This window comes from Triticum dicoccoides, chromosome 5A (assembly GCF_002162155.2).
Source record: "Triticum dicoccoides isolate Atlit2015 ecotype Zavitan chromosome 5A, WEW_v2.0, whole genome shotgun sequence".
Taxonomy (NCBI): Eukaryota; Viridiplantae; Streptophyta; class Magnoliopsida; order Poales; family Poaceae; genus Triticum; species Triticum dicoccoides.
Genome location: NC_041388.1, coordinates 669,001,352 through 669,028,663, shown reverse-complemented (window position 1 = coordinate 669,028,663; position 27,312 = coordinate 669,001,352). Strand labels below are relative to the sequence as shown.

The window sequence follows — 27,312 nt, the reverse complement described above, 5'->3', positions numbered from 1 at the left end:
TGTGTGGGATACGAAAGTGTACCCTAATCTCCTAGGTAGATTCGGTAATTAATATCAACGTCTCAAGGGACTAATTGACGAGGAAACGATCATCATGTCCCCGTGTCCTTGGGTTCCATAAGGACCACCACTATCGGGCTAACCCCAAGAGTTGGGAAGACCTAGGTATGCTATGGAGATTGGATAGCAGAGCCAGCAGGAGAGGAACCAGGGTCGAGGCGGACTAGTGGAGAAAGCCCACCACGACATGTCCCAAGTAATGTAAGCTTAGCAGCGTCGAGTATATAAGGCCAGCAAGGGAGCATACAGGGGATCCAATACATGCTTGAAACCGAGATGTGACACCCCAGATTTTGAGCAAACCTGACGATGCTACCACACCACTCTAAATTTCGGTAGCATTTCCTTTATTTCTAAGAAAAATCATGAATGTCTCTAACCACAACATGAGATTTCTGTAATGAAATAAATCTTTTCATGAAACCAAAGAGACAATCTTGATAACTTGTTATAGTTCTAGCTGGCAATTAAATACAAGTTCTAGCATGTAGCATCTCTTCCAAGTGGGAAAGGGCAACTTAAGCATAAAGTGGGGAAATACAATGCTCTTATCCTATATACTTAGAAGTTCATCCCCACTATCATATTTATCTCAACATGCGGCCCATCCACCTTAACAAGCATGCCATGTCATAAATTCAGAACCTACATGCATGCCATGTCATGCGTTCAGTTTACAGTCACCCACAACCAACAGAAGACAAATCACAAACCCTCTCGTGCATTTTCTTTCCAGCCGTATAAACCACCGATAGCCACAGCGTTTCCTGTCCCCACATGCCCGCTCCTCTCCCCTCCTGGGCCTTTTAGTATGGCTTTTAAGTTTTAAAAGGGGAAGAGGCGAGTACATATATACAGGAGCCCAAAGGAATAGCAACTGCAGATCGGAATAGAGCACAGATTGTTTCGCTTTGTTTCCCTCCCACATATACTCCCTCCGTTCCTAAATATAAGGTGTATTAGTTTTTCAAAAAGTCAACTATTGTATATGTTTGACCAATTTTACAGCAAAATATATGTGGAGGTAAGTTCTAGGACTGAAACAGTTCTCCACCATTATTTATTGGAGGTAAGTTATCCGCTGCTATTCAATCCATCTGCTACTGCGCACTTCCGCTTCAACTTCTAGATCATCCAACTCCTTAAATTGCGGCGTGCAGCACTAGGTAGAAGCGCATGCGCAGTTGATGGACATCCCCGCAAGCAACGCCCTAGCGCGGCTATCCATTAGCGTCTAGCAGGGTGAGCAGTTGATGGATTTCAATTGGCTGCTTGAGATTCAGCAGGGTGAGCATGACGCGCTAGCGCGGCTATCCATTAGCGTCTTCTGCGATCCCCGGAGGCAGAGGTCCGTGCGGGCCTCGGCGGTGAAAGTGGCAACCTCAACAACCATCATGAGGGAGGTCAGCGGAGCGCAGCTGGAGGACGGGCCAGAGACTTGAGCGATCTGAGCGAACGGCGGGGCGGTGGTCGCGGGATTGTCACCTCGCCGGCGCCGACCGTGCTGTCGAATCGGCCATCGCTGGTAGCCACTGTATCCAGCTTCAGCGCCTGTATGATGCGTGTAAACGTGGATTTTTAAAGCTCGGGTTTCTGGACACCCTTATCCTTACACTCCAACATTGTTTTGAGATCCGTACTAGACAACTAACTTGGTACATCAGATTTTTTTCTTTTTTATTTCTTCAAAATAAAACAACATATAAATTTCAAACTTTGCATGACACCAAAACATTCTAACTAGAATATGGGAAAAAACTTTCAGATTTTTTTGTCGAACATAAATATACGAAATTAGATTTTTTGTATTAAAAAATGTACTTTTTAGTATTTATATTGCACGAAAAATTCCGAAAGTTTTTTCTCACATTCTAGTAAGAATGTTTTGTTGAGTTGCCAAGTTTGAAGTTCATATGTTGTTTTATATGGGAGAAAAAAAAAGACAAATGTACTTGCACGAATCGCGATGTAAAAATGAATGGCTAGATAAGAGGGTGTCCCAAAGCCTATGCTCTAGAACATGTTTACCATGTAACCAAGGTCCAAGGAGGACCGGTGTGGTACGGTGTGATGGTAGGGATGGGTAGTTCTAGGACTCCCAGGCTCCCAGACCATCATGGTACAGAAGTCTACCATCTTGGTCCTCAATTAACAAGAAAGGCATGTGAATTCACTATGCATCACGAGGTAGGTAAAAGAGTCTCTTATCTGAAGAAAAATTCCTGAGCACGATCCATTTTTCTGTGAAATTATTCACCATATGGTAAATTTAGGAGCACTGAATTGATTGTTCTGCTGCAGGAAGTAGATCATTTTTTTATATGTCAAAAATAAAAGAGTAGATAATTGGTCTATAGAGGTTCAAGTTCCAGGTAAAGGTTACCTTCTTACATCTAATTTTGGTGTGGTGTTCAAGCTGACAAGCTAGCATGGTATGAATTAGATGCGCTTGCTAGGATTGAATGTGGAAGGGTTGTCGACTATATATATATATATATATATATATATATATATATATATATATATATATATATATATATATTATGGGTAAGTATGCATATCATATTACTGCTGATGGTTACTAGCTAGCGATATCACCATATTGTGCCTGTGATGTCAATATGTTCGTATGTTGTTGGCCAGGAGATGGTGGGGATATCAGACCATTTCTGAATAGTTTAGCACATGATGCAAATATGTTTGTCAGGTACAAAAAATACCATTGAACTAAGCATGCATCCGACAGAGCACTCAATGAATTATATTTCTGATCATATGTAGAGTGGCATTTTGGTATTGTAACTGTACAGTTGTTAATGCACTACGTGCTTTATGCATTATAGTCTCTAAAATTAATAATTTTATTTGCTAAGTCACCATTGAAGGGGAGCCTTGGCGCAGTGGTAAAGCTGCTGCCTTGTGACCATGAGGTCATGGGTTCAAGTCCTGGAAACAACCTCTTACAGAAATGTAGGAAAAGGCTGCGTACTATAGATCCAAAGTGGTCGGACCCTTCCTTGGACCTTGCGCAAGCGGGAGCTACATGCACCAGGTTGCCCTTTTTTTTATTTGCTAAGTCACCATTGTATGCACTAAAAAAAATTCACACCAATGCGCAGAGTCTCATTCAAATAGTTGACCCTCAATGCCCATACTTCTGCAAATGTGTCACCTCAAGATGCAATCATGCATGAGAAAAAGACCATCTCAACAAGCAATCATGCAATCGTGCATGGGAAAACAACGTGCGTAGCCTCACTAAAATAGTTGATCCTCATTGCCCATATTTCTCTCAACATGCAAATATGTCACCTCAACATACAATCATGCACAAGAAAAGGACCACCTCAACAAGCAATCATGCATGGGAAAATATATTTGTTTATGCAACCTTTATTCAATAAAGATTGTAAAACAATACAATAACTGAATACAATAAAGCATATCTATTTTTATTTCCATTTCATATTGTATATTTAAATATTCATATTCATACTACCAAATAGCACTTAAATATACTATATCCAATTCCCGCAACAACGTGCGGGGTATCATCTAGTTCATAATTTTTTTTAGCAAAATCTTTGAATTTATGGATATGATCAAACACAATAAATCATATGTATGTTGAGTTTTAGCTCGAATATTATTACTTTAAATATTCATGTTCTACACAACATAATCTTTATTATATTATACTACTTAAAAAGAATGTAAAGTTTCCATTTCACCCTTTCCTTCGTCGAATCTCTTTATGTATGTTCCCCTTCCATCCTCTTTTTTGATTTATTCCCCCATCTTTGATTTTTCTCTCATCTATTTTTCCTAAAAACCGACTCAATCGTCCCAACTTATCACAATTAAATTATATTTTCTTTGGCAAGTCAGGACTTTTTTTTTACCAAAACTGTACTCCCTCCGTTTCATAATATAAGACATTATTAAATCTAATATACTCACATATCGAATGTAATACCACTTTATATTATGGGACATGGAGACTAATTGACAATAAGATGGCAGATAAATCATAGTGATTTATTTTCTTTCGTAAGTCAATAAGTTCTTACCTAGCAAGTGCTTATAACAATAAGATGACAGGTAAATTATGGTGATTGCATAGAAACTTGCTAAGATATTAGCATAAAATATAACAATAGATGTGCAGTCATAGCCTAATCTACCACTTCCTCCATCCCATAAATATAAGAGCGTTTTTGACACTATGCACTCATTGCAACGCACGGGCAATTACCTAGTCAAACCAAAATATAGCGCAAAACATTTTGACAACAAAACATTTTAATACTCCAGTATTTTTTATGCAAATATTTTTTTGAGACATTTAGGCAAATTATTTAAAATACATGCAACCGTTAAAAGGCCGCGGTAGAGATGCAAAAGGAGCTCCTTAACGGGCTAGAAGAACTCCCAGTCGCAGGCCCCGACTCAAGCCCGCCCGAACCCAGACCAACAACACCCACAGTCCAAAACTCCAGAGCGACGGGAACCCACCACCACTCTCTCGCCCGAACCAGACGCCGCACCGCACCCGCACCCGCACAGCCCATCGGCGACCTCGCCGGAGAAGAGAGAAGAAGGTGAGAGATGGAGGCGGCGGCGGCGGCGGCCGGCGTGCAGCTGGGCACCTCGAAGCCGCAGATCGCGACCCAGGCGGAGATGGCGGAGGCGCGCCTGCCGATCCCCTACCGCGACCAGTGCGCGCACCTCCTCATCCCGCTCAACAAGTGCCGCGTCGCCGAGTTCTACCTCCCCTGGAAGTGCGAGCCCGAGCGCCACTCCTACGAGAAGTGCCAGTACGAGCTCGTCATGGAGCGGATGCTCCAGATGCAGAAGATCCGCGAGGCGCAGGCGGGCGCCAAGGTCAAGGGCAGCGTCACCATCGGCGTGCCCCTTGCCCCCTCCACCGCCAAGCTCGCCTGATCCGTCAGATTCAGGTGAGCCGCCCGCTCCTCCCCACCGTTTCTTTTTCCGTTCCAGGCATTGCGTCAACATTAATTAGGTTGATTGGGTGGAGTTCGATGGATAGCTAGGGTTTGCGGTAGGGTGGTTGACCCCTATAGCTGATTGCGAGACGATTGTGTCGGGTTCGACTCAAATTCACGGGATGCTGACAAACGTTTAGAGTCTAGATCTGTAAACCGATGTAGGCAGGGGATCTGGGATCCGCTTTCATGCCATATCCTTGCATTTCGCTGTTGCTCCGTCCATTTCTATTTTTATTCTGCAGGTTTACTTTTTTGAGTTGTGAATTGTGAATGTTTCGACCTTACAGTGCTTTGACAGTGCAAAATGGGATTGATTACACTGGTGTAAGGCCTACCCGAATCCCTGTGTGTTTGGCCTGTGAATTATTCATTTCGGAGGTTTATACTTTTTGAGTTGTCAAATGTGAATATTTTGTGGCTATAGAGCTTTTGAAATGCGAAAAAGGGTTACATAGGTGTAAATAAAGCTAACATAAATTCCTGCTGTTTGGCCTGTGGATTTTTGTAGAGCTTCAAAGCTAATTCATAATCTATTCTGGAATTCTTTTTAATATATGTTTTTCGTGGCATCAGTGAAGCATTAAAATTTTAGACTGGTCTTGGCAGCAGAGGGGGTATCTGTTCTGGTTATATGTTGAATTAGAAAACAAAGCTTCATTCACAAACTTGCTACCTTACTGTCTCAGTCTCTGCGAGACCTTTTTTCCCTTTTCATTCTTTCATTTGGCCTTGCTGTATGCCAGTATATTGAAAAGCTGCCTATATCTTTTGGCATTTGATCTCAAGTATGCATTTCCTGTTGAGCTTAGCCGTGGCGAAACATTTAAGGTCTAAAATTTTAAGTTACAAATGCATGCCTACTCAAGCAAAAATCATGAAATTCAACTACTAAAAACATGAAAAGGCATAAAACAACCATGAGAACTACTAACATACTATTGACACTTGAAATGCTCGCTTGATGCCACAATACGACAAGGAATGGGCGGTGCAGGAAGCAGTGGCCCGGAGCAGGTGGTGGTGCAGCAGGCAGGAGTGGCATGGAGCAGCAGGAGGGTCTAAAATTTTAAGTTACAAATGCATGTCTACTCAAGCAAAAATCATGAAATTCAACTACTAAAAACATGAAAAGGCATAAAACAACCATGAGAACTACTAACATACTATTGACACTTGAAATGCTCGCTTGATGCCACAATACGACAAGGAGTGGGCGGTGCAGGAAGCAGTGGCCCGGAGCAGGTGGTGGTGCAGCAGGCAGGAGTGGCATGGAGCAGCAGGAGGGTGCAGCGCCGCACGGAGCGGTGAGCGGCGGCGCATAACAGTGGATTAGGGCTCGGGAAGTTGGCCGACTCAGGAAGGATGATTTTGGGGAGAGGTGGCTGGTTTTCTTTTTAGCGAACCTGCTGAAAACTTTATTAATCGAAAGAAATTATAGCAGTGATGCAAATGGATCATGAGGAACCCCTAGCCAAATATGACGATCTTGATCTGAGTGCCAGAATTTTACTAGCTTGTGTGCCTCACAAATAGCGCTACGTTCTATACCTTCTCTCGATGCTGGCATTTTTTGAGAGACCGTCCATGGTGGCTGCCTGGCTGCATGTGGATGTTTTGTCCGATCCACGTTGGGCCTTAAGTTCAATCGCTCCTGCCCAAGCCCAAAATACCTTCTCTCCCTCAACCTCACATACCCCTTCATGCGCAGAGATCACATAAACAGGCAAACAGCAGCACCGCTGTTCGCTACCGGAGGAATCTGAAAGAACCAGCGCAAGAATAGGTAGGGAGAGGTCTCTGCTCTGGCTACGGCGACCTGGGTCGGCCGCCCCAGCTCGCCCCAGTGGTAGATCTGCCACCGACTGTGAAATGCATCGTGTTTAACTATAGTGAACCGTTTGTTCTATCAATTTAATCAATTCAATAGTCTACGTGAAATATACCTCAGTCTTCTTGAGTTCATAAATCATATTGTTATCTAACCAGCTTGATGAATAGGTTAAAGGCACAACTTTATTTAAAAACCAGTACATATATCTGTTGATTTCTGGTTACATTCAGCATCCCAGACCATTCTCACACTTACTGTTCTTCCTTGAATTCAATACACCTAATGCATCTGCCCTACATTACTTTTCGAAACCTCATTTACTTCATACTCCGTAGTTGGTATGCAATCAACCTTCAGATTCTATACGAATGCTAGAGTTTTTAATCTCTCTATTGAAATGGACGACGCTAAAAAGATCCCTGTTTCTGTTTCCATCTATTGAATGGAGTGTAGATGCTAGTAAATCACTAACTGGATGGTATTGCAAAATGTGACCTAGTGATGGAGACTAAGAAAATTGTCCTTCGACCCTATATTTTTTATTCTTTCTGCAAATATGTTGTCATATCCATTTAATGATTTAGATTTTTACACTGAAAAATTGCCACCTGTTGAACTTGTTAATCAAATGCGAAACACCGTAGCTTGGCACTACCACATATGATAAATCTCGGAAATGAGCATATTGTGGTGATGATTCATATTTGTTCTGTACAATTAGTTATTAGTTCTGTCTGCTTCTTGCTAAGTCGCTTGCTTTTTTTTTAGAAGCTTGTTCAACTTAAGCTTAACAGGGGTAGCCTTTCTAATTCATGCAAGAAACCATCATAAGATGGAATTCAAAAGAAATGGACATATATGAAACTTCACTTTTACCTCACATTTGCACTCAGTCAAGTCTTTTGCCCACTCATGATATGTTGAAATTATCACGAATGTCTCGTGATATTTAAGGAATCTTTTGGATCTGATCCCATATGGCTGCAAACCGTCCACTGTAAATCATGTCTTTTTAGCAGTTCCATGGTCTTGTCTGATAACTCTGTTTGCAGCCTGTGGTATACGTACAACTAGTATCCTTTGGGTGGTCGATGCTAATTCATTTCGTTAATAGTAACTGCAAAGGAATCCCTGTACTTCCAACTTAACATGAGTAACCTGTATAACTGATGCAAGGAACCATCATGAGATCTAGCTCATAGAAAGACTTTAGTTTTATCTAGCTCAAAGAAAAACTTACGTTTTACCTTACATTTGCATCAGGAGTCCTTTGCTTGCCCGTGACATATTGAAAACACAATGGATGTGACATTTAAGGAATCTTTTGGATCTGATCTAGCCCATATGGCTGCAAACTGTCCACTGTAAATCTTGTCCTTTTAGCAGTTACATGCACGATCTTGTCTGATAATTCTGTTTGCAGCCTGTGACAACAAGAAACAAAGGACAGAATAATTTTGTACATACAACTAGTGTCCTTTGGGTGGTCCAGGCTATTTCGTTCCATTAATAGTAACTGCAAAGGAATCCCTGCACACGAGTAACCTGTCTAACTCATGCAAGAAACCATCATGAGATCTTGTTCAAAGAAATAGACTTCAGTTTTACCTTACATTTGCATCGGGAGTCCTATGCTTACCCGTGACTTGTTGAGAACACAACGGATGTGATATTCAAGGAATCTTTTGGTCTGATCTAGCCCATATGGCTGCAAACCGTCCACTGTAAATCATGTCTTCTTAGCAGTTCCGCAATCTTGTCTGATGATTCTGTTTGCAGCCTGTGACAGCAAGAAACAAAGGACAGAGTATAATGGCATACTACAACTAGTGTCCTTTGGCTCGTCAAGGCTCATCTGTTCCGTTAATAATAACTGCAAAGGAATCCCTGCACTTACACTGTATGTGGGGTACTCTTGCCTTCGGACTTAGTGCATCATGACATTTTGATGTGAAGGTTTTTGGCATTTGCAATCCTTTCTATGCTGTCCATCAGGTTTTGTCGCCTTTGACTGTTCATTTCGGGTATGCGGGGTCAGTGCCTTCAGGCCAAAATTGATAGGTGCTGCTCTGTTATCTCATTCTCCTAAATGACAATGGCCTTCTGAGGGGTTTGTCTCCCATGTACATTCGTCACTACGCCCTTTGATGTCTACCATGTAAATTCATCACTACGCCCGTCTGATGGTTAACGTTTGGGAACAAGAGTTTCTTTCTTCCCTATCCGTTTTGGCCTGAAGCAGGGTCAGAAAATGTGACGCTGTTTCCCCTGGTAGTCTTTGCTTCTGTTATATTCCTTTCATGCCAGACACTTCATTCCATCTGATATGATCTAAAAGGTTTTATTATTAGTTTACAGAGGGAGTACTTTTCTGTGGCGCATATTTATCACTCAGCCATCATATTTCTATTGATCAATGGATTCCTTTTGGATGCGCAGGATGGGTTGGTCATGGGAGCTCGAAGGGCGCGGTGCTTGCAAGGATCATCAATGTTGTTCTTGTATGAACAAAACATGTGTTCTGTTTGAATTAATTCCCGTCTTGTTTCCTCCTGCCTTTTTTCTCTTTTGGTGCGAGCACCTACCAGTTTTCTTCTTGTTAAGTGTGATGATGCAATAAGGAACTAGATGTTTATACTCGTTGAGTGAAATGACACCTTGAAGTTTTGAATGCAATGCATGGATGTCTGCTTATGTAGCCAGCTAGGTTGATGTAGTAGTGCCTCTGTTATAAGATGATTATCTTTGCTTGTACTCCGCTAAACCTTGTGAGGTTATCGTGGCCAAATGTTGTTCTGAGCCTGTGACCATGCACGGGGCTTGTTTCTTTTCAGTCGGTGGCGTGACTAGTTTTTCATGTCTGGGCCAGTGAGCCATGCCATTCTTTGCCCACTGGATGCAAGTTTCAGAGACGGGTCTCGACTCCAACGCCAACGCGGATCACCTATGGACATCATCAAATGTCCGCAGGCATAATGTCTTTTGTGAAACTGCGCTGACAAACGGAACCAAGCCCGTAGCCCTGTAATGTTTGATCCTGACTAGCTGCATGTCTGCCAGTGAGCAGCGCCATTTTGAATGCCATCGCCTAGTGCAAGCTTGAGAGACGGACGGGTCTCAAATCCTGGTCACCCTACGTCCGACGTCCTTGGCAATGAAACGAGAACGAGCGCCGGCGCCGCTGCAGCGGCATATGCGTGCACTGGGCGGACACATGCAGCGTGGCAGGCAGGGGCGGCGGCGACATTGGCATGCATGCCGGGGCAGGGCAGGGGAATGATGATGGCACACGGAGAAAACAGAGACGGGCACATGTTCCATCCATCCTCCAGCATCTAGCTAGCCAGCCAGCCAGCCGGCCGGCCAGGACTAGAGGCAGCGTGCGTGCGTGCGCATCGGACGACGGACGGACGGACGGAAGATCCATGGGCGCGGGGGAGACAGAAGGAATCATGGCGTGGTCGTGGGGGTGAGCGAGGCAGGGAACGGCAAATTGGATGGATGGATGGATGCCCACTGCATGCGGCATTGCCCCCCTCGCAGCGCAATCATGCCGCCACTTACTGCTCTCGTGAGAGAGGCCGACCGTGTCCTTCCGGCGCGTCGTCACTGTTCCGCGTGTCATCCATCTCATCATTCTCTCTCAGGCCTCAACTACTCGCCCGCTCCTCCATCCAATAACGACATGGCAATTTGCAAACCAATATGTGGTTGGATGGTTAGAGAAACAGTGGTATCCGAACCCACCAGGAAACTCTGATGCTCGCATTATTTCTGGATTTATTTCAGGATTTCCGGCCATGCGCTTTCAGTGGGAGAAGACATTCCCGTGACAACAAGGCGCCTACGACAACTTTGTAATTCTTAAGATGATATGCCGGTCCAGTCTCTTTAAGGTGCTCATAGGGATAGAGTGTGTGTGTATGCGCGTTCATAGGAGTGAATGTATATGCGTATGTATGAGCGCTTGCTCTGTACTATGTTAAAAAAACATGGCAATTTTTTTGGGTTGGATCCTGGCGCATCTCTAAAGCGGACCTCAAACCCAAGGGATCGATCAAGGGTCATCGAGTATTTAATCGGAACACCACACCGGGCCATTTGTCGCTGATGGACGACTAATTTGGCCCCAATGCCCTATTTGCTGACAACTTTCGTCGGCTTTTTTGGATGCGAAAAAATGTCTTTGATCATCTCTAGCATGGTGTCCGGTCCTTTGAAGACTACTTCATCTTAAAGAAGGATGCCGTTGGAAGGATCGGATTCTATAGTATCAGAAGTGCACGAGATCATTGCGGATGCTTGCATATGCCATGCCCGCAGATTCGTGGGCAAATACCTTCGGATGCCCGAGAGCAAATGCAGAGATGCTATAGTCATATTTGCTACCGCGATGGTCTCGGTGTTTGGACCTCGGTACTTGAGGGAATCAACTGTAGCAGACACCAAGAGGCTCTTGCAATGTCCGAAGCAAGAGGGTGGCCAGGTTTGATTGGATCTCTTGACTGCATGTACTGGAGTGGAAGAACTGTCCAAAAGCTCTACACGGGCAATATCATGGTCATGTTAAGAAGCCTATCATCATTCCTGAATGCATCACATGATCTCTGGATTGTACAAGCTTTCTTTGGCAATGCCCGGGTTTCACAATGACATCGCTGTAGCGGTCTTCATTGCTGGCCAAGCTGACTGAAGAGAAACCTCCTCCTTGCAACTGTACTGTCAATGGACATGAATACAAGATAGACTACTATCTGATTGACAATATTATTCTCCGTGGGCTACTTTTGTCACCATCATCTCTGAGCCAGTTGATCAGAAAATGTTTCACTTTGTCCAAAGATAAAAAGCAGTTAGAAAGGATGTGGAGAGGGCATTTGGAGTACGCCAGGCCTGTTTTGCAGTTTTTCATGGACTTGTTAAATTTTCTAATTGAAATGATTCCCCGCTCTAATTAGAAGTTAAAAATAGATTAGTCAAAAATTGTGGCTTGCTATGACCGGGAAATTGAGGAGACCAGAAGTATAGCAGAGAGGGTTATGAGGCTAACCGAGGAGTGGGAGAGCATCAAGGAGAGACCGGGGGGGTGCTCTACAACTCAACGTTGCGACATGCCTGATTTTGGCTGGGTGAAAGCAAATTGTGATGGGGCTATGTCTAAAGCATTAGGCGTCGGTGGCGGAGGCACGGTTCTCAGGGACCACGATGGGATCTTCTTAGCGGGAGCGTGCCATTTTTTCCCTTTGGTTGCCTATCCGGAGCTTGCAGAACTACTAGCCTGTCGCTGGGCTATCAAGCTTGCTATAGAGATCAACGTGAGGAGATTATTACCGGAGACAGATTCACAGGTGGTGGCAAAGAAAGATATCTGAGCGTGAGAAGTGTCTGTCTTCTGTCAGCGTATGGGCATGTGGTTCAGGAGATCAAAACACATCTTCAAACTAAGGTATGCCGGGTGCGTCGCTTTGCAAATAGCGCGGCTCATGTTTTAGTTAGGGAAGGTTGCGTCAATAAGCTTCGTATAAGACTTGGTTCCAGGTGCCACCAGAGTGCATTGTCTAAGAGGTAGCATCGGAGTTTGCCGTGATTTGAATAAAAACGCAACTATTCCAACTCAAAAAAAAAAGAAAAGAAAAAACGTATGGCCAGTCTATTTGGCTTTCGGAGTTCCCCGTCGATGTAACCCGTGCTGTGGCCGCCGATTTGGTCGGTCCACCATAATTTTGGAATGCAAGGTGTTCCAGTTTCAAAAAAAAAGAAAAGAAAAAACGTATGGGGTGAACGTTTTCCTGCTGTGCGCGCCACCGGTAATTAATGCACATCCGCCCCTACGGTTGCCAGCCTAGCTTGTGATCGATCGATACATGCCCTGCTTCCTTTGCCACATGCCGGCTGCTACGCGTACTGTAGAGTAGTCACCACACAGTAGTACTACATACGCACGCACGTACCACAAGTTTAACGTGTTCCGTCGACGTGCGATCAAGTGCTGGCTGGTCCATCCATGCATGCATGTGCACGCAGACGGCGCATGCAGAGACATCAAGTCATGGCGAACGTACGTACGTGCTCCATGGCGTGCGCCGGTCAATGCCTGCAACCGTCCCCATTTGCAACACAGCCCCGGCACAGCCGCTTCAGCTCCGCCCACGCAGTGTCTCAGATCGTCTACCTCCTCGGTTTTCTGCTAATTAACCGTCCATTCTCTTCCTCTTTATCAATGAGATGAGACAAAAATTTTGCTTCCGTTTTTTTTAAAAGAAAATAGTACATCCGTTACTAAATGTAACATGTTTGGCAGTCTAGTTTAAACTGCCAAAATCGTCTTTTATGTTTGAAAACAGAGGGTGTACTTGTACAGGAGTACTTTTTCTGCGGGTAAATCATGCATGCAACTAGCTAGCTACTTCCTCCGTGTTATAAACTAGTGTAAAAAACGTTTTTATATTATAGGATGGAGGGGGAGTAGTTAATTTGTGTGCTCGTTTTTGCCACTGATGAGGAAATAGCAGCAGATTCGTGGTGAGCTTGTTGGCTAGACTGATCGATGCAAAGCTTTTTCATGGTCGGTTCGCCCCCCTGCTACGTACGCAGGAGTGCTAGCTAGGAATCGACGGTGGGTGTTGGCAGTGGCATAGAGGATCAGTGGGTGTAGGGCGCGAGGCCATGATGATCCGTATGATCCGCTTGCTTTGCCCTGCATGAAATGATGGCGCCGCTGTCTCCTGTACTGCAACGCCTCCTGTTCCCCCCACTTATCTCTCTTTCTCTCTCTCTCTCTGTCTTTGTACATCGTGCCCATCACCTGCTGAAGCTCCCTCCTTCCTTCTCCTTCCTTTGAAAGATCTCAAAAGTTGTAGTACGCTTTTCATGGTTCTTCTATTCAGTTTGTTCCTTGTCGACTGCACGTACCCATGACCAGTGTATTCAAATTCCTTTAGAAACTTTCCATGGAAATGGCACGGCCGCTTCGAGTGGTAGTAGGACTGTAGGAGAGATCCGGCGGTCAGAGCTCTCGAGGAAAACGCACTCAATGACGCCGTTCAACATCTTCGACTTGATTGGATGTGTAATTTGTTTTTCTCCTCTTAGAGCACAGCTAATTGCATATATAATCGCCTATGCGATGATAAGTTATGCTATTAGTGATGATGCCACCTGATCTCCATCATGTTCTTGTTGATGCTAGCTGATGATAATTCAGTCTATCATTCCCCTTTCAACTACAGACTCACTAGGTTTGTGTGATAGCTAACCTTTCGGTTTTCCCAAGACTAAAAAAGGAAAAAAAAGTTGACTAGCTTTTTTTGCAATTGATTGGTACTATACTATTTTTCAGTCCAAATTCAGAGATCAAATCCTTCAAGTCCTTTTACGACTAATCAACCATGCACCTTTCTGACTAATCAAACCGTACCTGCATTCACTTTATTCCACCTGGGCTAAAATTCTGCAGTTAGCTAGCTAGTCACAAACGTGCATACATCCATATGTGCACTACTTCAGTCATTCAGTGCACAAACAACTCAATCTCGTACTACACATGGGTCACGGTCGGTGACAAGATTGAGCTTTTCTAGCTAGGTTGTTCCGATTCGACGCATCCTTTCGCATCTGCATAATCTCTCTATAACCTACAACTACAAGGCTACAAGCACCACCCCACCCACTTGTGATTTTTCAGCAAGCTCAAGGCATATCTATTCCAGCTTCTCTCGTGGTGTTCATCGGGTGTGTTGATTTTTTTTTTTTTTGCGGGGCACCGAGTGTGTTGATAACTTGGCATACTACCCTCTTTTTCAGTAAACGTGTGTTTTCGTGAGAACTAGCCATCTGTAAGGTGTCTCGTGAGGTGGATCAGACCCTTTAACGCAAGTTTCGCGTCTTGTAAAAGCGGATAACTATATGCTTCCTACGTTCAAATTTGTTGGGGTTCTAGGTATGTTCGAAGTCAAACTCTCTTGAGTTTGAAGTCGAACTCTCTTAAGTTTGATCAACCTTATAGAAAAAATTACCAATATCGACAATATTAAATATATATAGTATGAAAATATACTAATGAAAGTAATTTGATGTTGTAGATGTTGGTATATTTTTCTATAGACCCGGTCAGACCTAAACAAGTTTGACTTAGGATAAACCTATAACTTCAAATATCAAAAGCAAACTATTAGGACCACCACTTTAAGTTTAATTATGGATTCCTGGGGCCTCTCTTAATATGCTCGGCCAACTTTGTGTGTTGTTTGCCGGTCGATTCAGAGGGAATGATCCATGGGGGAGGGGGGATCGATATTTTGGAACGGAATGAATATGTACAAGCTGCCCATGTCCACAGGTAAGTACTCTCTCTGTTTCTATTTACTCCGTATATTAGTTTTGACCTAAGCCAAAGTTTATAAAGTTTGACCCAATTTATCGGAAGTAATCAAAATTTTCACAATAACAAATATATATATATATATATATATATATATATATATGATATGACAATATGTTGAATGATGATTCTAATGGTACCGATTTGGTATTGCGGATGCTAATATTTTTTACATAAATTTTAGTCAAAAATTAGAAAACTTGACTGGAGACAAAGCTAACGTGCGAGGTAAATAAAACGGAGGGAGTACTTGTAGCAAGCGAGCAGAGAATGCAAGAGGAGGGAGAGAGGACAAGCTAGGCAGGTGCGTGTCAGTGGGAACACAAGGCAGGCGGAAAACTAGCTTTGGCACTGCCGCTCATGCATCCCTGTCTTCGTCCCTCCTCGCTCGGGTCAACAGCGCTGCGCCCATCTCATAATTATCCCCTCCCCATGGCAGTGGCATGCATGGCAGCAGGCATATGCCCTGCAACGCATCTGAAACCCCTCCTTTGTCTCCAACCTTTTGTCTCTTCCTGTTCTCCCTCCCCCCACTCTCTACTCTCCTACGCAGCAGCATTCAACACTCCTCCGTACATCTCTCCTTGGTTGGGTAGCTTAGCTACCTGTGACTGTGAGAGCTGCCGAGGTGTTTAGTTGGAGCGGTATATAAGCTGGCCCTCATGGTCGACCACGGGCTCAGCTCCTGCGGGCAGGCAAAGCATACTATCTTTGCTGCGTCGGCTGGTGTTTTGGCTGAGATAATCTAAGCTCGAAGCTGAGCCAGATCGGCGACCATGGCGCCTAGGACAACCAGGGAGGGGAGCGGAGGCGGAGGCGGCCGCGGCGGGGTGAGGCAGTACAACAGGTCCAAGGTGCCGCGCCTCCGGTGGACGAGCGCCCTGCACCGCTGCTTCGTCCACGCCATTCACAGCCTCGGAGGCCACGACAGTACGCCCTCGCTCGCTCGATCGTTCTGATGTTTGGCCGTGCGCATGCATCGATCTAACGCGCGCATGCATTGCAGGGGCGACTCCGAAGCGGGTTCTGCAGGTGATGGGGGTGGGAGGGCTCACCATTTCTCATGTCAAAAGCCATCTGCAGGTCTGTTAATCCAATCCTAGCTAGCTACATGCTTATACCCATGGATCTTGACACGCATGCATGAGCTTGCCCGGCATCTTCTTCTTCTTCTTCTTCTTCTTCTTCTTGCACGGAGTTGGATCCCGTACTGATGATTGAAGCTGCCTGGTGGTTTGAAGCAGATGTACAGGAACATGAGGAATGATCTTGGAATGCAAGGTATACATTTACATGCATGAATATATGGCCACATATGCATAGTTGCACATGTGCCCTATAGGATTTCCTTTACTTCTGCTCATCTGCTGTCCAACGTTACATATTTTCCAAAGCTAACACAAACTACCAAAGCAAGCACAATTAATAATTGATTGTTGGGCAGAGCATCCGAAAATTGCTGTACGTACAACGAATTACCCAGCACAACTCGCAACAAAGTGAAACACTTTTCGAACTTGATAGTCGTAGGTTAAATGCAATCGTCTTTGTGTAGTACACTTTGATGACGCATATTAGTCTGTGTGTACATGTGCATGGGTGACATGCATGCATGGCACACTTCTCCGCCACAGCCAAAGCTATCGATTCGTACCGGTGCATGCATGCATGCAGCTACTGTGCTCCACACTTGAGTAATTCCTTTTTGCCAATGCATGTTGTGGCGGATCGAGCAGGGATGCAGCAAGTGCAACAGTCGGGCCAGGAGGAGCACACACGCTCAACAGGAGGAGCCATGGAAGTCTGCACCGATGATGATGGGGAGTGCCGTCTCCCCGGCTACGGCTCGCCAAAGCCTAGAAAGGAGCCGACGACGCTGCCGCTCCACCCGCAACTGAAAAGGTCACCACCTTTTCCATGCTCCTTTTTCTTGTTCACCCGGTTGTTCATTCAATCTGTCTCTTATTTTCTCTTCATGGCACTCCGGCCGTACCTAGCTAGCTAGCTAGGCTCAGTTGTGATGATGACTGATGAGTCACTGCATGAATAATGCATGCATGCATGGCGACACTTCAGACCAGAACTCCATTTTTGCGCCACTTTTTCTCCTCGAATCTTGAGCTGACACCAGTACTATATTCCAAGCTACTTGGTGTACCTACAATTGTTAAAATACGACCGACCGAGCACGCGATGTGCTCGTGTAAGTATATTTGGAAGTTTTGCCGAGCAAGACCGCCAACGGTCGAGTTCCGTTGGAAAGCTAGCAGTACACATGTATACACTTTCTTGTGGGAATGTGGGATTATCCATAACCCCTTTCCTATACTATATCGAGATATTTACATATCACCGATTAATTTACTAATGTGCGAGCAGCATTGTACTCCCTCCGTTTCGAATTACTTGTCGCAGGTATGGATGTATCTAGATGTATTTTAATTCTAGATACATCCATTTCTGCGACGAGTAATTTGAAACGGAGGAAGTAGATCTTAGTGATAATCGGTACTCTATTCGATCGATATTCAATAGTCGCTGTTTTAGTACAACTTTATAGTAATATAATTACTATGTAAGAAACTTAATTCGCTACAACCAAATAATTAACAGGAGGGCATCTGAGACGGAGACAAGGGAGGAGGTGAGCGCGAGCCCCACGAGCCTGCTGAGAGTGCAAGGAGGAGGAATATGCGAGGGTAGGGGCATGTCGTCGTCGTCCAGCCACGTACCGGCGGCAGCAGGTGGACACTACTACGTGCGTATGGATATGATGCAGGCGCATGCCGTGCTTCAAGCGCCACCCATGGCCGCGGCTCGTTTGGTGGAGCCCCGCCCTTCGATGCCGCTGGGAATAAAGCAGAAGCAGAAGCATCGGCGAGAGCCCTGGATGCCTACAACAAGGTTGCACCGCGACGGCGAACTCGCGGCCGCCTCCACGCTCGAATTCTTGGGGTTCCTGGTGGCTCCGGGGCGTCATCCTCCCCGTCCCCGTGCTGCCTGCTGCGATGGCTACCCTATTGAGGTACGCACGTGCACTCTGCTTACCAGCAAGCATGCCAATGTGACAATGTCTCTATATATCTTGTTTCAAAAATCAATGTACATCTAGAGCGATTGAATCCAGTGCTGCACTTGCATTTGCCGAGAGCCGAACGGATTTATTGACCTTATTACAGAAGAGTAAGTAAAGAATATCTAATGATGTTCGTGCCATGCAGGTCGGCATGCCTCCTAACCGCCCGGCCGCATACACGGCCAGCCGCACCGACGGTGTCCGTCCGTGCAGACCCGAGCCGCCAGGCAACGTCCTCGACGCCGGATTCACGAATTTGACTTTGGCCGGCGAACGCGACGGTGGCTGCTCGCTGTCGCTGGCGCTGGCCCTGTGCCCCGCCGGGGGCGGCGGCGCCGAGAGCAGCCTGCTCTCGTCGTCGACAGCCTCCTCGTCGTCGTCGTCGTCGGGGAGTCGGATCAGCCTCGACCTGTCGCTGTCCACGCACGACTCGTAGATACGGGCCCACTGGTTGACATGGGCCATTATGAGCTGTCCTGACAGATTTTGCCGATTTTCGCTTCAGGTTTGGGCCTGCCACTGGTCCATGTTAAATAGTATCGGCCTGTGAATTTAGCTTTGTCCAGGACTTGTGAAGCCCAATGCATCCAAACTCCATGTCCAACGCTTGGAATGGCTATGTAGGCTAGAGCAATATATGCTCTTAGAAGTTTTTTTTTTTCCAACAAAGGGTAGATTTTATTAACTCAAAATGAAGCCTCAAGGGGATACAAACACAACGAGCATCACATCCGACCTTTGTATAGTTAGGATGCACAAAACCAGCACCAACGCGCACATACAAAAATCACACCGGCAACTAGCAAAGTCAAATAAGACCGAAACTATACCTTGGTGGAGTAAAAAGAGAAAAAAATACTCTGAGGCGATCAAAATACTGATCAACAATCTATGCTAAGATTGTTCTGAGAGGTTAATCTAGATTTCCTCTAGATTTCCTCTGTGAGATGTTGGCTCTGAGAGGATTTGGGACCAGGTGGATAAGTTGGATTAAAAGTATTACCCAAGGAGGCTCTGTTGGAGTCAAACTGAATGGGGAAGAAAGTGATTTCTTCTTAACTGGTAAGAGATAGGGAGACCCTGTAGCGCCCTTGCTTTTTAATTTAGTGGTAGATGTCTTCTCCAAGATGCTAGTTAAGGGTTCCCACTCTGGTTTAATTAAAGGGCTATGCCCTGAATTGATGCCTGGAGGGGTGACGTGTTTGCAGTATGCAGATGACACCCTGCTGTTTTTAGAAAAAAGTAGTAGAGTAGCCTTAAATTTTAAATGGATTCTTACCTGCTTTGAACAGGTCTCTGGAATGAGGATCAACTATCACAAAAGTGCCTTAGTCCCCATTAATATTGATCCCCATGAGTTAGAAGAGTTCATTGATATTTTCCAATGTGTGGTTGGGTCATTCCCAATCAAGTATTTAGGGATCCCATTGCATTTTGAGAAACTGAGTAGGGAAGACTTGCAGGAACTGATTGATAAGAATTTGGCTAGAATAGCAGGTTGGAGAGGGAAGTTGTTCTCTTATTTAGGGAAGATTACACTCATTAAAACTTGTTTAGCTAGCATCCCACTGTATTTGTTGTCCTTTTTTAAATTCCCTAAATGGGCTTTGAATCTAATCAATTCCCATATGGCTAACTGTCTGTGGAGTGACACTGAAGGTGCTCACAAAATCCATCTAGCTAACTGGCCATCTATCTGTATGAAGAAGGAGTTTGGGGGCATGGGGGTCCCGAATCTTCAGGATATGAATCTTTGCCTGATTGGGTCTTGGGTTAAAAGATACATAGCTGGAGAGGGGTCCTTGTGGAGGAAAACCATTGATAACAAATACAATACTAAGAACCCAAACATTTTCTGTTGTAGAGACCCACATCCTTCCTAGTTTCGGAAAAGTTTTTTGTGGTCTTTGCAAGCTGTGAGGGTAGGATATAAATGGAATGTAGGAGATGGTAAGCTGGTTAGATTTTGGGAAGATACCTGGTATGGTAATACCCCTCTAGCTACTCAATACTGGGACTTGTATGTCTTGGTAAATGAGAAAAATCGGACCATTGCTGAGATTTGGGATGGGCAGGAGCTCAAATGCACTTTTAGGAGAACCTTCTCGGATGAGTTGATGTCTCAGTGGTATGAGCTTGTGGATATCCTCTCCCTGACTAAATCTAGTCAGGAGAGAGATTCCTTAATCTGAAAATATGGGTCTAAAGGGATTTACTCTTCTAAATCCTTTTATGCCATTATCAATTTTAGGGGGATTCAGCCTATCTATCTACCTGCTGTTTGGAGTGTGAAAATACCACCTAGAGTACAAGGTTTCCTATGCTTTTTTCATAGAATAAAATCATGACTTGTGATAATATTAGGAAAAGAGGTATAGCAAGACCTCTAGAGTGTGTGTTTTGTAAATAATTTGAAATCGTGCATCATCTGCTCTTTGACTGTTTGGTAGCTAGGCTGGTGTGGGCTGAGGTGAAAACAGTCTTTAATTTTGATGCGAATGGATATGAGTCTGTAGCAAGGTTTTGGTTGTGCGGTAAGAAATGCAAACAGCTGAATGTTGTGACCTCTGCAGTCCTGTGGGGGTTGTGGAATTTTAAGAATTCTGTTGTCTTTAACAGATGCTCTTGGATTTCCCTGAAGCAGGTGCTAGGCGTGGTTTCCAGGTATCTTAGGGACTGGACCAAGCTGTTCCAAGATCTCCAGGGGAAAAATGCAAGAGTTTCAGGAGCTGATCTGGGAACGGTTGAGAAAACCACTGATGCTGGATCCAGGATGATCTGTCGTAACTGGTTTGAGGACAAGAGTGAAGATGGCCTCTGGAAGGTGGCGGTGAATGCTGCTCATGGGGGGAGGATTACCCTTGATTATCAACTGCAACACCCAGAGGAAGCTGACAGTATCCATGTGGTCAGTCTTGGGTGGGAGCCTCTTGTCTAGAGCAACCTGGTGTTTGGGCTCTTTGCGTGGTGTTAGTGGTTACTGTAATGTAATGCCTATGATACTTATGTCTTGATGTTGACTTGGTTGGAGAGTGGGTGTGGCTAGTTAGAGATGTTTTCTCTTTCCTAAATCTGTTTTAGGTGGTGTTTGATTCTGTAAGACTTGTCACACTGTGGTTTCTTTCTACATGAAATGGAGCCGGGGGCGATCCCCTATTTATCGAAAAAACAATCTATGCTCTTAGAAGATATCCTTCGAGAAGGTTATTATTTTTTCTTATGGCAAGATGATACAATGCATTTGTGCTGGCTGTCCCATAGCCTCTAGAAAGTCTATGTGAGTTTCCTACACCACATCGGGATTAATTAGGAGGGGTGTGTGTATGTACGTGTCTTTATGTTCGAGTATATCTAAATAGTTAACCTCAATAACATATTTCTTCAACATGCAAACATGACACCTAAGCATGTAATATGCATGGAAAATATCCACCTCAATATGCTACCATTCATATAAGAAGGCCCGCCTCACGGCCTCATCATGGGAACATGCATGATAATTTCCATTTTTATGCTATTTATGTTGGGAAAATTTTGTTTTTGCCACTCTAGATTTCGCCAATTTTTCTTATGCCACTCTAGATTTTGACATTTCACTTTTGCCACTCTTAGTTTTTGACAATTATCACAATTACCATTCCCGTGGCAAAAGCAAAATTTTGAGAGTGCCAGTTGTGATAAATGTCAAAAGCCAAGAATGGCAAAAATGAAATAAAATTATTTTGCTTTTGCCACAGAATCACTAGGGAAAAGCCTAGCAGCAACGCGGGTCTGACGGCTATCAGTAGCGCGGGGACCTGCGCTACTGTTACGGCACTACAACTAACACTTAGCAGTAGCGCATTCCTACCAGCGCTATTATTATAGCTACTTAGCAGTAGAGCCGTCCATACTGGCACTACTGCTAATGTAACTAGTAGTAGCGTTTTCTGCTCACCCGCGCTACCACTATTTAGTGTACATGATGTCCATGATGAAGTAATATATCATTGTGAGGAAGAAACATGCATCAGATTCATTTGGATGAATCAAAAGTTGAATTAGGACGACGATCCTACTAATTTAACTTTTGGTCACTTTTGATCCATCCACATGAATCTAATCCGCGTTCCTTCCACATATGATATAATAACTAATCATGATCATAATAACAAATCATCATGATAATAATGATCAACATCATCATCATATTAATATAAAAACTCTTGCATCATATCACCAACAAAACTAGCTAATAATTATCATAGTCATTACCACCAACACTATTTAATCATCATAGTCATAGTGTAGCTATCTAATCACCACCAACACTAGCTAATAATAATCATCATAGTCATTACCACCAACACTAGCTATTTAATCATCATGGTCATAGTGTAGCACATCATCATCTTCAAACTCATTCTAGCTAGCTAATCACTCCTGCCGCTCTCTCTCGGATAAAATAGCATAGAACATGTGTAGCATTCCTGCTTCATCATATTGGAGCATGCAGATGAACCTATCTCCTAATTGTGGGCTGCGCTTCTGATTGCTGCCCCCTAGTACTTCTCTGCGATCCTTCACAATTTTGCTCCAGTCTTTGACTATTAAGACTTGCTCGCTTTTAAAAATCCTGAATGCACTAAAGTGCAATGTAGGATGTCTTGGTCGTAAGCTAACCATGGATATGCAACCTTTAGTCTCGATCCAATGAGGCACAACTATCATCGGGAGTCCCTGTTGAAGAACATCGTAGTAACATACTTAGCAATGAAGTTTAGCTTAAAAAATAATGTATGCAAAAGATGTCTGGGGATAAATAGTAAAAATCTTACCATCTTTCCTAAATAGATGTGACCGTAGTTCAATGCGAACACTATTGGTCGCACGTTTTGAGTACTGAGATTTTCAAGTCCATGAAAATAATTTGTCTTGACAGTATCGAGATCCTCAAGCCATAAAGCATAATGACTTATCTCCTCACAGTTTAGTTCAGCCCCGAGACAGTAGTAGGTCATGTATACCAAGCGCCGGACATGTTTGCTTGAATGGAAATAAGTTGTCAATAGAAATTATAGTTGTCAACTATTTTTGAATAAACAATATCCAAGACATAAATATGGTTGAGAAACTCACATAATGATAGAACTAGAGGCGTCTACACATCGACTCAGATGTTGATATTACCTTCAATATCATCTTTCGGACAAATATCAAAGGTGATAAGCATATCAGGCTCAAATGCATAAGCCTTGTATAGTGCTCTTCAATTTTTGCATTCAAAATAGGTGTAGGTGTCTGCATTGTATAATTTTGCGGTAAAAGTATAACCATGCTCGGTCCTCAAGTGAACTCTCTTTACATCCATAGTTTCCATAGTACTGAAACCAATCTTATCCAAGACAAAAATTCTTGCATGGCAGGGGATACGCTAGTAGAATAGTAAAAATTAAAATTATAAGTTGAAGCAAAAGAAGAAGTCATGCTTAATTACGAAAAATACGTCGTTGTTGACGATGACATGTACCTAGGGTAGGGTAATAAGCCTGACCTAGACACCCTCCCCAAGGACATTGACCTAAAGTCAGAAGCATTCGAGGGATACAATCATTCACTCGACCATAAACATTCCACTCGGAAGATTCAAGTTCACTCGACCAAGGAGTACTCACTCGACCGTAACAAGAATCACTCGATGGATAGAAGATCTAAAGTCACTCTGTATGGCAATGGTCAAGCGTTACTCTATAGACTTAATAGTCATTCATGTATCTTTATGGCTGGCGTTATCAGTAACGCCCCATCTTTATGTACCTTAAACCCTGTGTAATTGAGGACTATATAAGCCACCCCCTCCTCTGGCACAAAGGTTCACACCCCCTATAACTTCACGCATATTCCAATCGACTGAGCCTCTGGGCACCGAGATGTAGGGCTGTTACTTCCTCCGCAAAGGGCCTGAACTCGTACATCTTGCATGCACAATCTCATCATAGCTAGGATCTTTCCTCTACATTCCTACCCCCCTACTTTACTGTCAGACTTAGAACCACGATAGTTGGCGCCCACCATGGGGCAGGTGTCATAGCGACTTTCCGGTGAGGTTGCAGTTTTCTTCGACTCTTTTCATCATGGTTTCCGGCGGAGGTTTGGCTGAGGGCCGTGAGATCCGTCTCGGCGCACTCGTCTTCATCGCCGACGACTCCACTTGGCTTCAGGAAGCTCCTCTCAACATTGAGGCGCTCCCCGTCCGTGGAGCGACGCACTTTCGTGCGTGCGTTCACGGCGTCCTACTGCGGCAGCCATCGACCCAGTATCGGTCGGCACCCGCAGTACCTTTGCTCCTCGCTGCTCGCCGTTACAAGCGATCCGGTCGGTCGTGGCTTTAGTGGTGGGTGAAGCACGCGGTGGCACGTCAGTCGGCCACCCCTCAAGTCGCGACAATTGAGCCCGACGAATCTCTCTACGGCCTGTTCGACCTATCGACTGGCTCCGTCGAGACCTTGTCCGAGTGCGACAGCAGCGACCCCGCGACAGAAGTCCTGATGGTCGACAAGCCCCGCAGCCCGCCTAGCATGCGTCGCAATGGCGACAATGATGGCAGCGGCGATCTGTCGCGTATTCATGAAGAGTATCATCCTGAAACTCTCTCTTATCAGTAGAGGGAGGAACTTCACCACCACAATATGGAGGCCCTACACACGCCCGTTGTTGGAGAGACCTATAAGGCTCGGGCCTTGGAGGTAGTGCATTTAGCCACTTTGGCTGAGCGCACTCGACTGGAGAATCTTCAGTGTTCACTTGACGAGCATGCTCAGCGGCAGATCCCCGAGTCCAGCCGATGACAGCGGCAATTATTTCCATCGGAACCACAGGTATACCGCACTCCGATTCAGAATCTTATTGCTGCAGCCCGTATAGCAGAATCCATTTAGCCGTCCCACTCGGAAGCTGGTAGAGGTTTAATGCAGATCAGAGCGCTGCTCCGAGTAGCAGGAGAGCAGAACATGGCAGTTCTCAGTCGCGCAACATGATCCATAGCAGGTATGTGGTGGCTGATACCGTCCAGTCGGCTCACAGCCCAAGACCGCCTCCGCGACATGAGGGACGTGGGCATCGTCAAGGGTAGTATTTGGGTCGGAATCATGAGCAATATGATCGTTGGCTCGACCGCGATGACCACCGTCGAGTGCCTACAACCCCTCTATGGGGCGAATCGTACGTGCCCCGGCATTATGATGTCGCACGTACAGCAAATAGCGGAGAAGGCTGGTCGACCCAAGAGAGCCAGGGTTTGACGCAAGGTCAATTTTGGTGCAAGGTCTAGTGGACAGGAATTGAGCACAAAGGGAAGGGCAAGACAGAGATCGCCCGACTGTAAACAGAGTTCATGTTTCTGGTCCCGAGTGTTTTAGCAGAGCCATCAGAGTTGCAGAGATCCCTCCCAACTTCAGGTTGGCGACTGGGGTCAGTAAGTTCACTGGTGAATCAAAGCCTGACACCTGGCTTGAAGATTACCGAGTGGCTGTGCAGATCGGTGGAGGAAATGATGAAGTTGCCATGAAGCATCTTCCCCTGATGCTTGAAGGACCAGCTAGAGCTTGGTTGAATCAGTTGGTGATACGTCTCCAACATATCTATACTTTTTGATTGTTTCATGCTATTATATATTCCGTTTTGGATGTTTAATGGGCTTTATTTTACACTTTTCTATTATTTTTGGGACTAACCTATTAACCCAAGGCCCAGTGCAAATTGCTGTTCTTTTTGTCTATTTCAGTGTTTCGCAGAAAAGGAATATCAAACGGAGTCCAAACGGAATGAACCTTTGGGAACGTGATTTTTGGAACAAACGTGATCCACAGGACTTGGAGTGGACATTAAGAAACAAACGAGGAGTCCACGAGGCAGGGGGCGTGCCTACCCCGTGGGCGCGCCCTCCCCCTCGTGGGCCCCTCGTGGCTCAACCGACCTACTTCTTCCTCCTATATATACTCATATACCCTATAAACAACCAGGAGCACCACGAAACCCTATTTCCACCGCCGCAACTTTCTGTACCCAAGAGATCCCATCTTGGGGCCTTTTTCGGAGCTCCACCGGAGGGGGCATCGATCACGGAGGGCCTCTACATCAACTCCATGGCCCCTCCGATGATGTGTGAGTAGTTTACTTCAGACCTTCGGGTCCATAGTTATAAGCTAGATGGCTTATTCTCTCTCTTTGAATCTCAATAGAAAGTTCTCCTTGATCTTCTTGGAGATATATTCGATGTAACTCTTTTTGCGGTGTGTTTGTCGAGATCCGATGAATTGTGGGTTTATGATCAACTCTATCTATGAACAATATTTGATTCTTCTCTGAAATATTTTATGTATGATTGGTTATCTTTGCAAGTCTCTTCAAATTATCAGTTTGGTTTGGCCTACTAGATTGATCTTTCTTGCAATGGGAGAAGTGCTTAGCTTTGGGTTCAAACTTGCGGTGCTCGATCCCAGTGACAGAAAGGGAAACGACACGTATTGTATTGTTGCCATTGAGGATAAAAAGATGGGGTTTATATCATATTGCTTGAGTTTATCCCTCTACATCATGTCATCTTACCTAATGCGTTACTCTGTTCTTATGAATTTAATACTCTAGATGCACGCTGGATAGCGGTCGATGTGTGGAGTAATAGTAGTAGATGCAGGCAAGAGTCGGTCTACTTGTCACGGACGTGATGCCTATATACATGATCATGCCTAGATATTCTCATAATTATTCACTTTTCTATCAATTGCTCGACAGTAATTTGTTCACCCACCATAATACTTATGCTATCGTGAGAGAAGCAACTAGTGAAACCTATGGCCCCCGGGTCTATTCTCCATTAAATTAATCTTCCGTCAACAAGCTGTTGGGGAACGTAGTAATTTCAAAAAAATACCTACGCACATACAGGATCATGGTGATGCATGGCAATGAGAGGGGA

At 44.7% G+C, this 27,312-nt stretch overlaps 2 protein-coding genes across 2 annotated transcripts; both read left to right on the top strand.

Moving 5' to 3' along the window:
- The first annotated feature begins 4,552 nt into the window (after positions 1 to 4,552).
- Positions 4,553 to 9,612, top strand: LOC119303968 (NADH dehydrogenase [ubiquinone] 1 beta subcomplex subunit 7-like). The gene is made up of 2 exons (XM_037581131.1): positions 4,553 to 5,018; positions 9,340 to 9,612. The coding sequence occupies exon 1, from the start codon at positions 4,669 to 4,671 to the stop codon at positions 5,002 to 5,004; it is 336 nt and encodes a 111-aa protein (XP_037437028.1). The 5' UTR covers positions 4,553 to 4,668; the 3' UTR covers positions 5,005 to 5,018; positions 9,340 to 9,612.
- A 6,219-nt stretch (positions 9,613 to 15,831) lies between these two features.
- LOC119298370 lies at positions 15,832 to 18,919 on the top strand. Its single transcript, XM_037575802.1, has 6 exons — positions 15,832 to 16,210; positions 16,287 to 16,363; positions 16,525 to 16,561; positions 17,017 to 17,182; positions 17,894 to 18,305; positions 18,502 to 18,919. The coding sequence occupies exons 1-6, from the start codon at positions 16,057 to 16,059 to the stop codon at positions 18,790 to 18,792; spliced, it is 1,137 nt and encodes a 378-aa protein (XP_037431699.1). The 5' UTR covers positions 15,832 to 16,056; the 3' UTR covers positions 18,793 to 18,919.
- Positions 18,920 to 27,312: the final 8,393 nt, after the last annotated feature.